At 40.4% G+C, this 14,892-nt stretch overlaps 1 protein-coding gene across 1 annotated transcript in view; it reads left to right on the top strand.

Annotated features, from left to right (window-relative positions):
- The window catches only part of glceb (glucuronic acid epimerase b), a 57,765-nt gene extending 44,120 nt beyond the window's left edge, over positions 1-13,645 (top strand). The window contains exons 4-6 of the mRNA XM_079256042.1: positions 122-367; positions 8,760-9,052; positions 10,180-13,645. Coding sequence (XP_079112168.1) covers positions 122-367; positions 8,760-9,052; positions 10,180-10,911 — 1,271 coding nt within the window. The 3' untranslated portion in view covers positions 10,912-13,645. The remainder of the gene's footprint in view (positions 1-121; positions 368-8,759; positions 9,053-10,179) is intronic.
- Positions 13,646-14,892: the final 1,247 nt, after the last annotated feature.

The following is a 14,892-nucleotide window of genomic DNA, read 5'->3' as shown; positions in this document are numbered from 1 at the left end:
GAAGTGTTTTAAAATTGTGTGAAAGTAACCTAAACTTAAGAAGGCTTATTAGAGCTGTGATTTCTTTTGTATAACATAATTTTCCATGATCTTTGTCCCTTTGTTGTCTTTTTTCCACCAGGCGTGCCTCTGTCCACTCAGTGGGGGCCTCAGGGCTACTTCTACGCCATCCAGATCGCCCAGTACGGTTTGAGCCATTACAGCAAAAACCTGACTGAGCGAGCTCCCCACTTGGAGGTCTACGACACAGCCGAGGAGAGGGACAGCAGGGCCAGCTCAGCATCCTGGAGTGTGCCGAAAGGTTGCGCTCTCAGCCGTGTCTACGACAAGGCCAGATCTACCTCCGTGCGTCAGTTCAGTGCTGCAGGTATGCAAGATTTCCATTTGCCCATATGGCCTCAGGGCGATCAGCTTATCTCCTGGTAACTGTGGCTGCAGCAGGCTCGATATGCAACTGCACCCTCAGGAGTGGATGATATTCTGCACTGAGTCACTACCACAGTGGGTTGACAGTAGACTCACTAAGATACTCTGTGAGATGATGATTTAATAAGCAGCAAACTGCGCATCACATATTTCATTCTATTTTGTTCAATTAATCAGTGAAAATTTCAGCCGATGCTGCAGACAGACACATCTCTGAAGTGTTCAGCCAGTACAGTCACGAAGATCATTTACATTTTAGATTGGCCTTTTCATGGTATTTGTTTACAGCACGTTTGTAGAAAATCGCCAGATTAACCTTTGAAGTATATCGCATCAATCGGTTTTAATTTAAGCCGAGCAAACGTATCTCTTCTGATCGCACATTCAGAGATTGAATGCTGTAAACATCTTAGTCTCTGAGGGATCTGTTGGCTCACTCTGTAACTGGCAGATAATTAGACAAGATTTCTGGGAGTGATTTGTCAATGATATTGTCACTTATGCAAGAAGTTTGAAATTATAGTTGAAATAATAGTGCTTAAATTTTCCTTTAAACATCCATCTTAGCAAGTTCTGGACAATATTATGCAATATTAGCACTCTTAGAGGTCATTTGAATATAAAGGTTTCTCCTCATACAGGCAATGAGCTGGGAAAATGGTCACTGAAAAAAGAGATTTGCTTATTTCTGAGGCCTTATTTATGAAACAATGGTGAGGGACCTCCTACGGTTAAAATAGCATTACTCCATGTGGGGAAACCATTGTGTCGCAGTGCTATGAAAGATTATCAAATATTTACACAAGGTATATATGAATATATTTATATGTGTGTGTATATAAATAAATAAATAAATAAGCTAGAAAAATATAAAGCATATACATAATGCATCTCAGCTGGAAGGTGTCCCTTTTCCCGTCACACAGTTATTGTATAATTTCCCCTGCAGTGCACAGGAACGACCCCCTGTGCTTAATGCAATGGAGCTGAAAAAGCCTCTGAATAAAGACACTGTTGTTGTTTGGCCAGTATGTTGTGCAGAGGATGTGTAAGACTGGAAAAAAATCTTATCTATAAAAACTTTGCACATGCATATCTCCAAGCAGTGTTTAAAAAAAAAGTTTACTTAGAAAAGAGCTTGCATGCGTGCATCCTGGAAATGCTGATACGTGGAAATGAAACTTCTAATCTGCTTTTGACAAATTGTGGTCGTGCGTTTCCTTTTCACGGAGCCGCTGCAGTTCCACCATGCAGTTTTATCTTTGTATCTATTTTTCATAGAAACAAACTGATCACATCAATCAGAAGTATTTCCCTTCCTAGTTATCTTTCATGTAGATTGAGGTGATGCAGCACCTTCCTGAGGTGTTGCATAGGCTTGCTTATCCCCTTCTGAATGTAACTGCAGTAAAACTTTCAGTAAATAAGGCTTTTATTCTTCTATAAGCTGCTTTGTCCTGTAATAGGAAGCTGAATGGGCATTTAGTGGGCTTCCTGTCCCAGTTACGGCAAATAGCTGCTTAGTCTGCTTGAACATAACCTGCATTGTGGTTGTGGCCTGTAATGAGGGTGTGTATAAGTGTTATGACCTCTAGCTCTTTTTTCACCAGTGAATGAACTTGCTGAAGATTTCCCAGCTTGTTGATAATTCAGGTTTAAGCATTTGTTGAACTAGTAAGAACTAACTAGCTCTACCACATAGTTTGATTTTTACGTTGAAACTGATCCATAAATAACATAAAATTGAATCAGTATCTCAAATATTAAATGTGATGCTGCTTCACCTGCACAGTGTCATATCTAACTGTGTGTGCACATTTCCCATCAGCAGGTCTCTGCATTTCCCATCAGGTTTGTTTTAATGGATCCAAGCTTTTGTGCAGGGAAGTGACCTTTCCCAGGCATACACAATAGAAGTAAAAATGCTTTCAGATTCATGAATATTAACACATGACTGCGTGTATCTCCGTAAGTGCGGCAGTAAGAGGTCTTCAGAAAATGGGGAGTTTCGACACTTGTAATAAAAGTGACTGTAGAATGGCGCTGGCCGTGGTTCTGTTTCGCAATGTTTCAACCCTGAGGAGTCTAATTTAATTCAGCTCCTTCTCTTTGTATGTGAGACTCACTGAGGACATTTCTCCAGCCTTCATCAGACTTTATTTTCCTGTATTGTGTGCAGCTTTTTCCCTTATGTATCTAAAAACTGATCTGTAAAGAAGGAAACTGACAAAAATTTACAGCCTCCCTCTTCAGCTCTTTTTTTAATATATGTTGTGCCCCAGCAGAGTTGTATTCAGCCTTGCAAAACACATTGCAAAAACTACCAAGGGTGATATTAATGATGTATATTTCAATTATCAAAGATTAATTTGCTCTTATTAAACTTGTGTCTGTGAACAAGGTAATTATTATCATTATTATTATTATTATTATTATTATTATTATTATTATTAATATTATCATCACCGTTATTATTTTCAATGTTCAATTATTAATATTATTGCTCGTAGTAGTAGTATTAATAATAATAATAATAATAATAATACAGTCAATATTAGTAGCATTGTTGTTGTTATCATTAGTATTAAGAATACTTATTCACTGCTTGAATCAGCCCATTTTTAACTCTGCTTCTCTTCCTGTGAAACACATTTTCATATCACCTGCCTACTTATGCAGGTTTATTTAAGTCTTGTACCTCGGGTTTCGGTATCTGCCAATACAGATTACTGATATGATCCCTGTGTAATTTTATTAAGGGGTCCATTAGATTTAATATTTAAATAAATTAACTCTCTATATATATTTTAATGTGAAATATTGTTCTCAGGTTTCAAACACCTAGTTTAGGTTAAGCTACAATACAGTAGCACATGAAAACAATAATTTGCTACAAAACCTTTGAAATTATTGAGTAAATAAATTAAAACCAAAACATTTTTGTTGAAAATTTTTATTTTTGCTTTCTACAAGTGATGGGGCTGATCATCCAGGTGACTAAATATGTTACTGAGGTAAATGTATGGCTTTCTTTTGTGAATTTGTTGCCTTTTTTAAAAAAAATTTCCAGCATTGCTGGTTGCACGTTACATTTAAGGCAACAAACTCCTCATGCTTATACATAATGGTGTTGCTGGTATAAAATCTGATGGCATTCATGCTGCATCTGGAAACTTCAGCAAGCCACTATTTTGCTTTCAGGAGTTTCTAATACCAGTATCGGCCCAGCTTTGTATTTATCCATTAATCCACAAATCCAGGCTGGGGGGGCCTTCATAAGCAAGACTTCAAAGAGACAGGAGCTACAGCAGAGACTCATCTTATTTGTGTCATTTGTGCCTCTTGCGTCATCTTGCATACAATCCAAAAATCAATCTCTACATAAATTCACCTGAAGCAGAGACAAACAGGGGAAACGGAGACTATCTTTCAGAGCTTTATGTAAGGATGTGACAATTTCTCCTTTCACCTGAGTCATTTTAACATCTAAAGGGGAACATTACACATTAATCCCATCTTGTCAACTAATTATCAATCTGCACAAATTCACAAACAAATCCATCCATCTTTGCCTCCATTGCTCTCGTCGCTGGCAGTAGGGACAGAAACATCAGGAAAGAAGCTGAGAATGTGCAAATTGAGAGTTACAAGGTGACAAAGAAATACAGCAGTATCTGTGAAAAAAAAATGTGATGAAAATTTAAATTTATAAACCTCCTGAAGTGAACCCCACAGGTTCAACTGTGATGTTGTAAATTAGCATAAAGTGCTAACTTGAGCAGTTTTTGGATGTCCTCATTTGTTGACCCAAGCTTGGCTGTGGACAGATACAGCAACGGTGCATTTTTTAGTTGCTTGTTAAAGAATCTCCAGATTTCTCCCATTGGTTTCAGACTAACTAAGAGTGAGTGTGACAACTTGTAAGGGTAACTGTGTAGACAGGTAACTATTATACAACAGATGCTGGATTCATATTTTTACTGTAAAGCAAATCACCTAAAATGTATCTAAATGTTACATTCAGTGCATTAAATTATTTTTTTCTTTGTCTAATACAAAAAAATCTATGATGACATCAAAGTTTAACTGCAATTTTTGAGAAATTTGGGTAAATCAGCAACCTATACTGTAACATACAGTGTGTTATGTTGCATTGAGAAACACAGGGTATGCATTCATATTGAGTGTTTTTATTTAATCATCTCTAAAGAAACCCTGACTCTTTATTCCGATAGGATTTAGACATCTATGCCAGATTTACAGCTGTAACGTGACCAACGCCATTCGACAGTTCAGTTATTTTTGGAGCCACAAAAAGTCAAAATCTTGTTCCTAGCGCCGACTGTGAGCTGTCTTTACGTTCCTCTGATCTCCTGCTGATATTTCCAGGACACACTCACTCTCTCTCTCTCTCTTTCTGTCCTCAGCCGAGCTGCCGTCTCTGCTGTAATTTACCCCTCCTCCTAATTCTTCAGCCTCTCGTCATCGCCAGTTTCTTTTCATTTCGCCTATTTTCCTCCTCTCTGTATGTCCCCTGCCCAGCTGGCCTCACAGGTCAGCGCGCTCTTTCCTCGACACCATTATGCTTTCATCACTCCTCATCCCCCCCACCCTCCGCAGCCTTCATTCGCCATAAATCTCCCCTGTCTACCCCAGATTTCTGTCAGTCTTCCTCTGCTGTTTACTCATTTCCACCCACTTATCACCCCTCAGCACTCTTGTGCTTCCTCAACACTGCAGTCGTATTTACCCAGTCCCTTCTAATGTCTTCTTCTGCTTTCTCATCTAACTTTCCCATTTTCTTCCTCTGCTGTCAGATTCTTTCTGTCCCCCACACCACCCCCTTTCTTCTCATTCCAGTTTTGTCCTTTTTTTCCCCCTCCCTCCTTACAGTATCTAGGGCATGTGTGTTGAACAATCTCTCAAAGCTTCTGACAAGTGGATCAATTGTCTGTCCCCTGATAATAACCTGCCATCTACCATCCACACATTTCTGCACGAACACCGTCTGCCACCAAGCACCTTTATTTTCCCAATTCCCTTGATGTTGGTTGATACTTCAGAAATGCATTTTGTACTGACCATTCCCCTGATACAGCGGATTCACAGAATCGCAGAAAAATAGCTTTTACCCTCCTTTGTGCACGAGGCATGTTGCGACAGCCTTGCCTGCAGACTTTGTGTAAGCATGGCCAGTCACTGTTCACCACTGCTTGAAATGCGTAAAATCCACTCTTAGCAACCAAATGCAGATGCCAGGTTTGTGACAGAAGCGGCAATCTGCTGCTAACAACATGAAATTTATGGTCACTGTAAACCAAGTCCTATTCAGTGCCAGAGTTTCAGTGTTAAACACAGCGACAAGCAGCATTTTCTGCTCCTACATAAATACATTTTACAATTAGCAGGAAAATGGAAGGAAACTGATGCAGCAGCGTAAAAGAAAGTCACCTTAATGTATTTCTTATGTAGTAATGAGCAGCAATAATAAATTGAAGGTACACTTTTTCAAATTTCTAAGTGACCACATCATTTCTGGAATTAGATGAGATGTGCAACATCTATGTGACTTCTTCTTCCAGCTGGCGCTGGCACAAAATCTAATTTTCACTGCTTAATTATAAAGTCAGAAGCTGTACTGTTAGCTGTCAAAATCATACGAATTGGAAACATGTATGAAATGTTTACTCTATTTTTAACAATACGGTTAAACTATTAATAGGAGGCAAAATATTTGTGAATTATATGTGAATTTAATGTCATTTGAACATTTGAAGTCACATCATGGTATGCTAAAAACACAAGTTTTTAAAAGTTTTTTAATTTCATGGTTATTGTTATAAAAGTTTGTCCCAATGTGCGTAGTATATTTAACAGATCACAGGCATCTCTTCCCAGAGTAACATATGGACATCCTTTCCTTCTTAATTTAAGCCATCTTCTCTTGTCGGATGTCTGAATGCGAAGCAGCAGCAGCTGAAGGTGTTGTATTGGCAGAAACTTAATACATTTTTGACAGCGCCGTAGGAGTATGAGCGCTTTACAGTGAAACTGACATCAAAAACCGTAATACTGAATTACATGCATGCAATGAATCCCTCGTGCATCGTTTGGCAATACGAATCCAGCACAGGAAGAGAGGACAGTGTCACTATTAATGATCATCACAGAAGGTCGAATTTAAACCATAATTGATACGAAAACAGGGCTCAGCATCATGCAAATCCCCGTGAAACTGGTCCAGAGTCCAGATCCAAATGAGAATATGTGAGTGGGCTTTAAAACGAGCTGTTCACCCATAATGGCTGGAAAATTAACAAAACTTGAGTGGATTCGTTATGACTAATGTGGTAAATATTGTATTGTCTATTTAAAGTAACTCCCAACGGTGTATGTAGTTAACACTGACTCTCACATGCAGAATATATGCAGATGGATAATTTACATTTTATAATTATAAACTATGGCGGTCACGTTTTCTGCTCCTCACTTTTATAAATGCATTAAAAAGGTTTTCTTACAATAGATTTGTTAATGGATCAAATTAAACAGTAATTTGATATTTTAATACATTTCCACTTTTATATACAAAGCATGGAAAATTAGACAATTGCAGCTTTAAGTTTCTTTGTTGCTTTAATTATCTTGTGAAAATATTAAATAATTGAATATATTAGGATTTGAGACCAAGCTGCATAAAAGAAGCAATTTAAAGGAATTGTCTCAAACCCTTTGAGATAATAAAGGATACATATAATTGCATAACTAATTCATTGATAATTAAGATAAATAATTGCAGATGTACACAAACTAAAAGCCGTTCATACTGAATGAATGCATGCAAACACAGCGGATTTGCTTTGTGCGGATGAAAGAAACGGAGGGTGGAAGTATGCTCCAGTGTTGCTTGTTATCTTGTCATTTGTCACATGTTTATTATCTGCACGTGCAGAGCAGGTACTAACGGTCCAGATGTTTTCGAGTGTTCATCCGTCATGCTCATTCATGTATACCAGCATAGTTTATGCTGACATATTTCCAGCAGCCTGTCATCTCTGATTGCTAAACAGCTAGAGAGTAGAGCGGTGGAGGTGGAATCTCTTCTGTATTCCCTGCCCATCCTTTATTGATGGCAGAGTAATCACAGGGCCAGAGTACAAATCCACTTACTCTCTGCATTGCCTTAAGTAATGGATTTATGAGTGCATTAAAGAGCCGTAGTCATCCAGGCCCCTGCCAGACTGTCTCTCTCTTCATTCTGCCTCTGATCGACTGTCTTTGTGTCTCTGTCTGCCTCATCTGCTTCTGCTCTCTCAGCTCATGCCATGTGAGATCTCTCCGTCTTCCAATTCTCAATTGTCTCCTCACTGTTGGCTCATTTTCACTCCGTCTAGTGTCGGGCTGGCTTTAAGAGCATTGTGCAGCCTGCCGTTCCATTACCCTTTTTCTTTTCCTTGACTTCTTCAGCCTTTCATCTTTTTATGCTTTGGGGAGCCCTGATTAGAGAAAAATCTCTATTTCATTTTTGCCTTGAAGACCATGTAAGCAGGCCGAGGGAGAGTTTGCTTCAGAAGAAGTCGTTGCTTTAGGGGTTTGATGCGATGTCAGAGCAGCAACTTAACCGGCTGAACCAAACCAAGAGTCTGAGCAGAGGCAGCGTCGACCGAAGTTTCTGTCTTTTAGCTTTGTCAGAAAAAAGATGCAGATAGAAGAAGTTGCTGCAATGCTTCTCCTTCTTTCACTCTTTGCTCTCTTTCCTCCCTTCTGTCCTCCTAATTAAGCTCAGCAAGCAGTGACGCATCTGTGCTGAACATCCCATGAGAAGATTGACTGTGTGAGGGTGTGTGTGTGTGTGTGTGTGTGTGTGTGTGTGTGTGTGTGTGTGTGTGTGTGTGTGTGTGTGTGTGTGTGTGTGTGTGTGTGTGTGTGTGTGTGTGTGTGTGTCTGCTCTCTCCTTCACATAGTGTGTCACTTTACACAGGTAATGATGTAATACAACCCCTGGTAGTAAAAATGGGAAGGTTTTCCACAAGATATTATTTTTAAGTTGCTTGGACTTACTAATCATATGAGTGTGAGAATGTTTGAAACATCAGGGGAAAAAAAACAAACAAGCCGTCATCTGGGCACACTGCTGAAGGAGTGTGTTAAATAGGCAGATTAAACAACTTTTATTGAGTCTGCCCAAAACAGTTAGCTGTCAGAAGCTCTTAAAATGAGTCCAATAAGGTCAGTCATGTTTTCTGACCCAGTTCATTTAAAAGAAATGCCATAAAACCTGTTTTATTCCTGCAGTTTCCGCTCATAAACCTCTTTCATCCTGCCCCCTCCAGAGTCCTCAGAAGGTGTGTCCCTACAGCTGGGCAACTCCAAAGATTTCATCCTCAGTTTGGACGTCAAGTTCGTCTCCAATGGCAGCGTCTCCGTGATTCTTGAGACCACAGAGAAGGGCCCACCCTTCACCATCCACTATGTGACAAGCACGCAGCTCATCGCTTTTAAAGACCGCGATATAACCTACGGTATCGGACCGCGAACTTCCTGGAGCACGCTGACCCGAGACCTGCTAACCGACCTCAGGAAGGGAGTCGGGCTGTCGAACACTAAGGCCGTCAAAGCCACAAAGGTCGGTTTAAATCTGAATCCCCTGCTGGAAATGGAATAATCTCTAGTTCTTGTAATTGTCACACTCACAAAAACGTATCCTGTTATGTTACAGTTTCCCATTTAAGTGTTATAAATGTAATGGGTTTTTTGGTTTCATATAAATAGGTCGTTTCAATATTGGGGTGCATGGATACCAGTAAGGGGTGTCGGTCAGATACCATTGTAACTGTAGCCGTACTCATAAAAGTGTTCCCATACTACATATCCCAATAGCAATGTGAAAAAATGTGGGCTGTCTAGGCGCAAAAAGCAAAATTATTTTACCTCTGCCCTCCCCGGTATCATTGTATCCAAATTTGACTCTGAGAAGTTGCAACTACAGTTGTGCTCATATGTCTTCATCCCCTTTCATTAAAGAAAAGGCTAAATTTATAACAGTCTCTCAAATAACTGGAGACTTTAAAAAGGAACAATAAGTAAAAATTTGCAAAAGTATAATTTATTAATATAAGACACTGTTTTTTTTAATTAAATTGAGTTGAAGAAAGAAAAAAACAAACAAATTGGTCCTGGACAAATTGGAGCACTTTTCTGTTGATCAGTGGGACAAAATACCTGTCAACAGGTGCAGAAGTCTGAGAGGAACAGAAAACACCTGACTGGAGCGGAAACATTAAAGGATTGTTCAACTAAATATTAGTTTATGAGTGATGTAATATGTAATAAATTATCTTATTTGTTTGTTTTAAAAAAAAAAAAATTCTATTAAACCAGAATTAGAAAATAATGTAATGGTTTTCATAAAATTTTTATATTTTAATATTTTAGTCAATTTCAGATTATTTTACAGGCAACTTTTTTTTTCCTTCTTTAATGAAAAGGTATGAATAAATATGAGCACAACTGTATATGACATTTTATAGAAAAGACTGCAATGATGATTTAATTTTGAAAATTGATTAGTAAGTTTAATACATACAGTGAACATTAATGTCTTAAGGTGCATTTTACTTCATGGTTTGTATTCAGTAGGTGTTTCATCATTATTTCTATCAGATCTTTGGGAGACCGACCATTAGAAACAGTATTCAGAGATGAAATCAGCCCTAACCCCTTGTCTGCCTTTTCTTCTGTCTCTCTTATCAGATCATGCCCAGACGAGTGGCGCGGTTAATCTTACACGGGCGTGGCTTTGTCGACAACGTCACCATCTCCACCACCGCCCACATGGCTGCATTTTTCGCTGCCAGTGACTGGCTGTTGCGCAATCAAGACGAGCGAGGCGGATGGCCCATCATGGTCACCCGCAAGCTAGGCGAAGGCTTCCGGCCTCTGGAGCCCGGCTGGTACTCGGCCATGGCTCAAGGCCAGGCCATGTCTACCCTGGTGAGAGCCTACCTTCTCACCAAGAACCAGGCTTACCTCAACGCTGCCCTCAGGGCAGTAGGACCCTACAAGGTGCCTTCAGCGCAGCACGGGGTTAAAGCAGTATTTATGAACAAATATGACTGGTATGAAGAATACCCCACCACCCCCAGCTCCTTCGTTCTGAATGGCTTCATCTACTCCCTGCTGGGACTCTACGACTTGGCTGAGACAGCCGGAGAGAAGCTGGGCAGGGAGGCAGGGCAGCTGTTCAGTCGTGGCATGGAGTCGCTGAAGGCCATGCTGCCCCTCTTTGACACTGGGTCTGGAAGCATTTATGACCTACGTCACTTCATGTTGGGCACCGCGCCCAACTTGGCTCGCTGGGACTATCACACCACACACATTAACCAGTTACAACTGCTGGCATCCATAGACAACTCGCCCATCTTCAAGGATGTAGTCAAACGCTGGAAAAGCTACTTAAAAGGGATTCGTGCCAAGCACAACTAGCTGGACTGTAAACCACAGATTTTACAGCTGAAATGAGATGAGGATCAATATATTCTGAGCTGATCGGATGATTGGAAAAGAGGCGAGTGCTTTCTGCTTTTGGTTGAGGATCTGAGGGATGAGTTCAGTCGGCTGCAGCTCTCAATACTTAACTTTCTAGTGTGCTCTGTTGCAGGTTTTATCTTTTCTGCAACATCGACTGTAGCTCTCTCGGTTTTTGTTACGTTTTCTATGTGTCTGTAATTATGCACACATCTAGTTTTGGAGTGAGTGTTTGCGTTCAGGAAGTATGAATGTGTGTTTTGTTAAAAAGAAAAAATCAGTTTATGTGAAGTTGGAGAAAGACACACTCCTTGAACTGCTTTTTTTTCCATTCTTTTATTCATCCAACTCTTTTCTGTTTTATTTTTCCCTTAATCAAAGATTTACTTTGAAGAATTAGCAAAACAAACTGTGAATAACAGTGTGAGATAAAGTATTTGGAGGAAAATGTTGCCAAAAAGAAGAAAATGTAATGAAAGTTAAACATTTTGCTTCTGATTTCTCTTCAAGTTGAAGAATCAGATGTTTTTGTTTGCGAAACCACTTTCTGTTTGAGCCCATTTTTCCTGAAAGTCTTTGATGACAAATAATTGCAGTTGGGGGGGGATTATGTTATTACTTTAATAAGCTTACTCCCATTTTTTAATATAAACATTAAGGCATGGATTAGATGTCTATTAAGCTACTTGAAATCAGCTCTGAGGAATAAACAATCATACTCGGGTGTTCCCGCTGCAGTCTCTAAGATAAACCCATCAGCCCTGCAACAGTCGTTAAACTCTAATTAATAATTTATCATAATTAGCTGTGTGCGCTGAAGCCGCTGTAATGTTGGTCCCGGTGTGAGACTCCTGCTGTCTTTGCATGTTTTAGTTGGTTGGTTACAAAACAACAAACAAGTAAGAACACAAATTAACCTCTGCATTACTTTACATTGAGCTCAGCAGCACATGTTTAATCCATGTGAGAGATCACAGCGAGTCAGGTTGGGAACAAAGGGGAACCAGTTCATGTAGGAAAAAGTCCCATTTAATCAGGGTTTTACCTGACTGGAAACGGTGTGATGGTGTTTTTCAAGGTAGCATTTACAGCTCAGATTTGAATCTACAAGTATAAAAGAGATGGCTGGTAATTCTTTGGTAGAAATCATTGCAAATGAAAGAAAAAAAGCCTCTTAGTTCCTGATTAATCTAAATCTAACTAAAATTTTAAGCTACAACCTAGATTTGTATTTCCATCTTTGCTCAGCCACTCCCTAACCCCCCCCCCCCCCCCCCCCCCCTCCCGTTCCATTTAGTAGCTGTGTTTACATGAAAACTTATCTGAAAAGCCCTTCCTCTGCAGCTCATACTTTGTTTTCTCAAACTATAATTAACAGATACGGGAGTAGGTGGTTTCGCTGCCCGTGTTGCTTGTCGAGTGTGTAGACCTGGGTGCACATGCACAGCTGCTTCTCGTTGCCGTGCCACTTCGTAGCATTTAAATAAACAATGGCGGCAGGTGAATTCTTCAGCATAAAGAGGCTGCCGGTCCCCGCAGGCTCTCTTGTTCTTCTCACCTGCTGTGAGTTCATGAACTCCGCGGTTTTAATGCGAACGCTGCCCCGTTGACCACTGAGCCAGGAGAAAGACGCTCACAATTCCCCCCCGGCTAATAGGCCGAGGAGCTGCGCACGGTGCAGCAACTAGTCACGGATGAGTCAGCACTTAAACAAAATGAAGTGGAGCCCTCTGTATCAATGAAGCTTTCACCAAACCAGCTTTAAATATGATAAATGAGAGCAGTAGCTGCAGGGTGACCCATCGTCTGGAGTCCCCTGACAGTCATTTCTAGAAAACTCGGAGACTAAATCATTTTCCCTTGCAACTAATTATACTAAATGAAATTTGCGCGATGCGTCTACATGCACAGCAGTATTTTCATGGGGGGAGGGAGGGGTGTTGATCATCTTTAAATTGGGTCTGATTCAGAATAATATTACACTCAACCTTCCATGTTTGGTGGATGTGTTTACACCTTAATTTCACTTAAACTTCCACATATTGTGACCCACGCTGCCCTTTAACTTCCTGTTTTAATGCATGATCAGGATCCAGGCTTCTTATTTCAGCATGAGGAAAAGAAGGCAGCATGGGGAAAGACTCAACGTGCTTTCTAGGATATGGCTGTAAATGAAGGATGCGGTTAAGCCATTCTGCCCCATGTCACTGCAGTGACTTAGGAGGATGTTATATCCTGAGTCAGTCCGATTCTGTAGCATGTTAACAGGAATATGAATGGTGCATCTCATGTGAAACATGACATGATGAAAGAAAGCAAATTTTACAAGTGTAGAAGAGCCGCTGTCAACACATTGGACTGGTTTGTATGATCAAGTTCATTCACGACATACGGCATGAGTAGTGTAACGCTAAATGTTTAATTATTTGTTCATCATTTCCTTTATTTCCTTTTCTTCCTGTAGCAGACCAGCAGATTTGTTTCTGGTTTGTTTGTTTTTTTTTTTATATCTGCGCTGATTCCTGTTTTGTCCTGAAATCATCTCTTCCCCATGAATATTTCCATGATTTACTCTTTCCCACTTCAGCAAGGCAGGTATAATATTGTCATTTAAAGGGAACATTCAGGAACAGAAGTTTTGCGTGTGAACGGGCTCCATGTGGTTTACACCAAAGTCATTTATTCGTTTATATTTAGGCCCGAGCACCTTGGCGGTGCGAAGGCCTATTGTAATTGCAGTGTTTATTATTATTATTATTATTATTTTTATTCGGACACTTCGCGTGCTTTTTTGGAGGCCTGAACGTGCTCGAAAACTCACCAAATTTTGCGTACCCCCCCAAGGGAATACGAAAAATTTGATATTTTGAGGTGCTCCAGAATGTTTGGGCGAAACTGAACGAGAGCGCCACCTATTTTAGGTGCCCCGCCACTGCATGTCATTAATCTTTATGAAAATTCATACACATGATCTACATGACAGGGCGAACAAAAAATCCTCTTAATGTCATGGTGAAATGTCGACAGGAAGGCGGCCATTTTAGGTCAAAGTCAATATTTTGGCGTTTTAGCACCTCGCATTTTAACGAACTCGTCCTAGAGCTTTTATCCCACTGAGCCACAAATTGCTCAGGATGTTCAGGAGGCATGTGTGATTAAATGTTGTGTTATTTCTTCTAATAGGAGACTTAGTTTACGAGGGGCGGGGCCTCAAAGTTTGATGTCTCGCCATGAAAAATTAAACGGATATAACTCCCACATAAAGCAACATTTCTGCACCAAATTTGCTAGATATGATGGCAGTCCCCTCCTACAGAGTTCTATATGTCAATATTTTGATTATGAAATAGCCACACCCCCTGGAGGTCAAAAGTGTTGTTTTTTGCTCACACACCCATAACTCTGGCTTGGTGGACACCACATGGCCCAAATTCACTCAGGCATCACAAAACATGTTGGTGAAGAGATCTGGTAAAGGACGTTGCTCTACGCTGCACGGCGTGCCCGTGACGCCATGGCGAAGTTCCATGCGGCGGCGTGACATCATAAATCACTATAAAATTCTCAATTTTGATCTGATCACCCTAAAACTTATAGGGATTAATAAGGGATCAGTCCTGAACAGATTAATGTGACCATTGCTGGTCTAGACCTAAGCCCCGCCCACTTACAACAGGAAGTGGTTTTTTCCACATTTGAGGGTCATGCTTCTAAGCAAATGGTCCCAAACACTTGAGCCTCCTCCAAAACATGTCAAACCCTTTCATGATGCCACAATAAAAACCTCAAGTCGCTACGCTAAACGGGACATGGCAAATGGCGGTCCAACGCCATGAAAGAGGAAGTACCTGTGACCAAGCCATGGAACCTTGGACCGCCACCATACTTGCCATGACTGATGACAGTCAGGCCCTGGACTAAGCCCCATTGAAACATTAT

The sequence above is a fragment of the Telmatherina bonti genome, assembly GCF_933228915.1.
Source record: "Telmatherina bonti genome assembly, chromosome: 1".
NCBI classification, from domain to species: Eukaryota; Metazoa; Chordata; class Actinopteri; order Atheriniformes; family Telmatherinidae; genus Telmatherina; species Telmatherina bonti.
The sequence above is the reverse complement of the archived record's forward strand: the minus strand, read 5'-3'. Positions and strand labels throughout refer to the sequence as shown.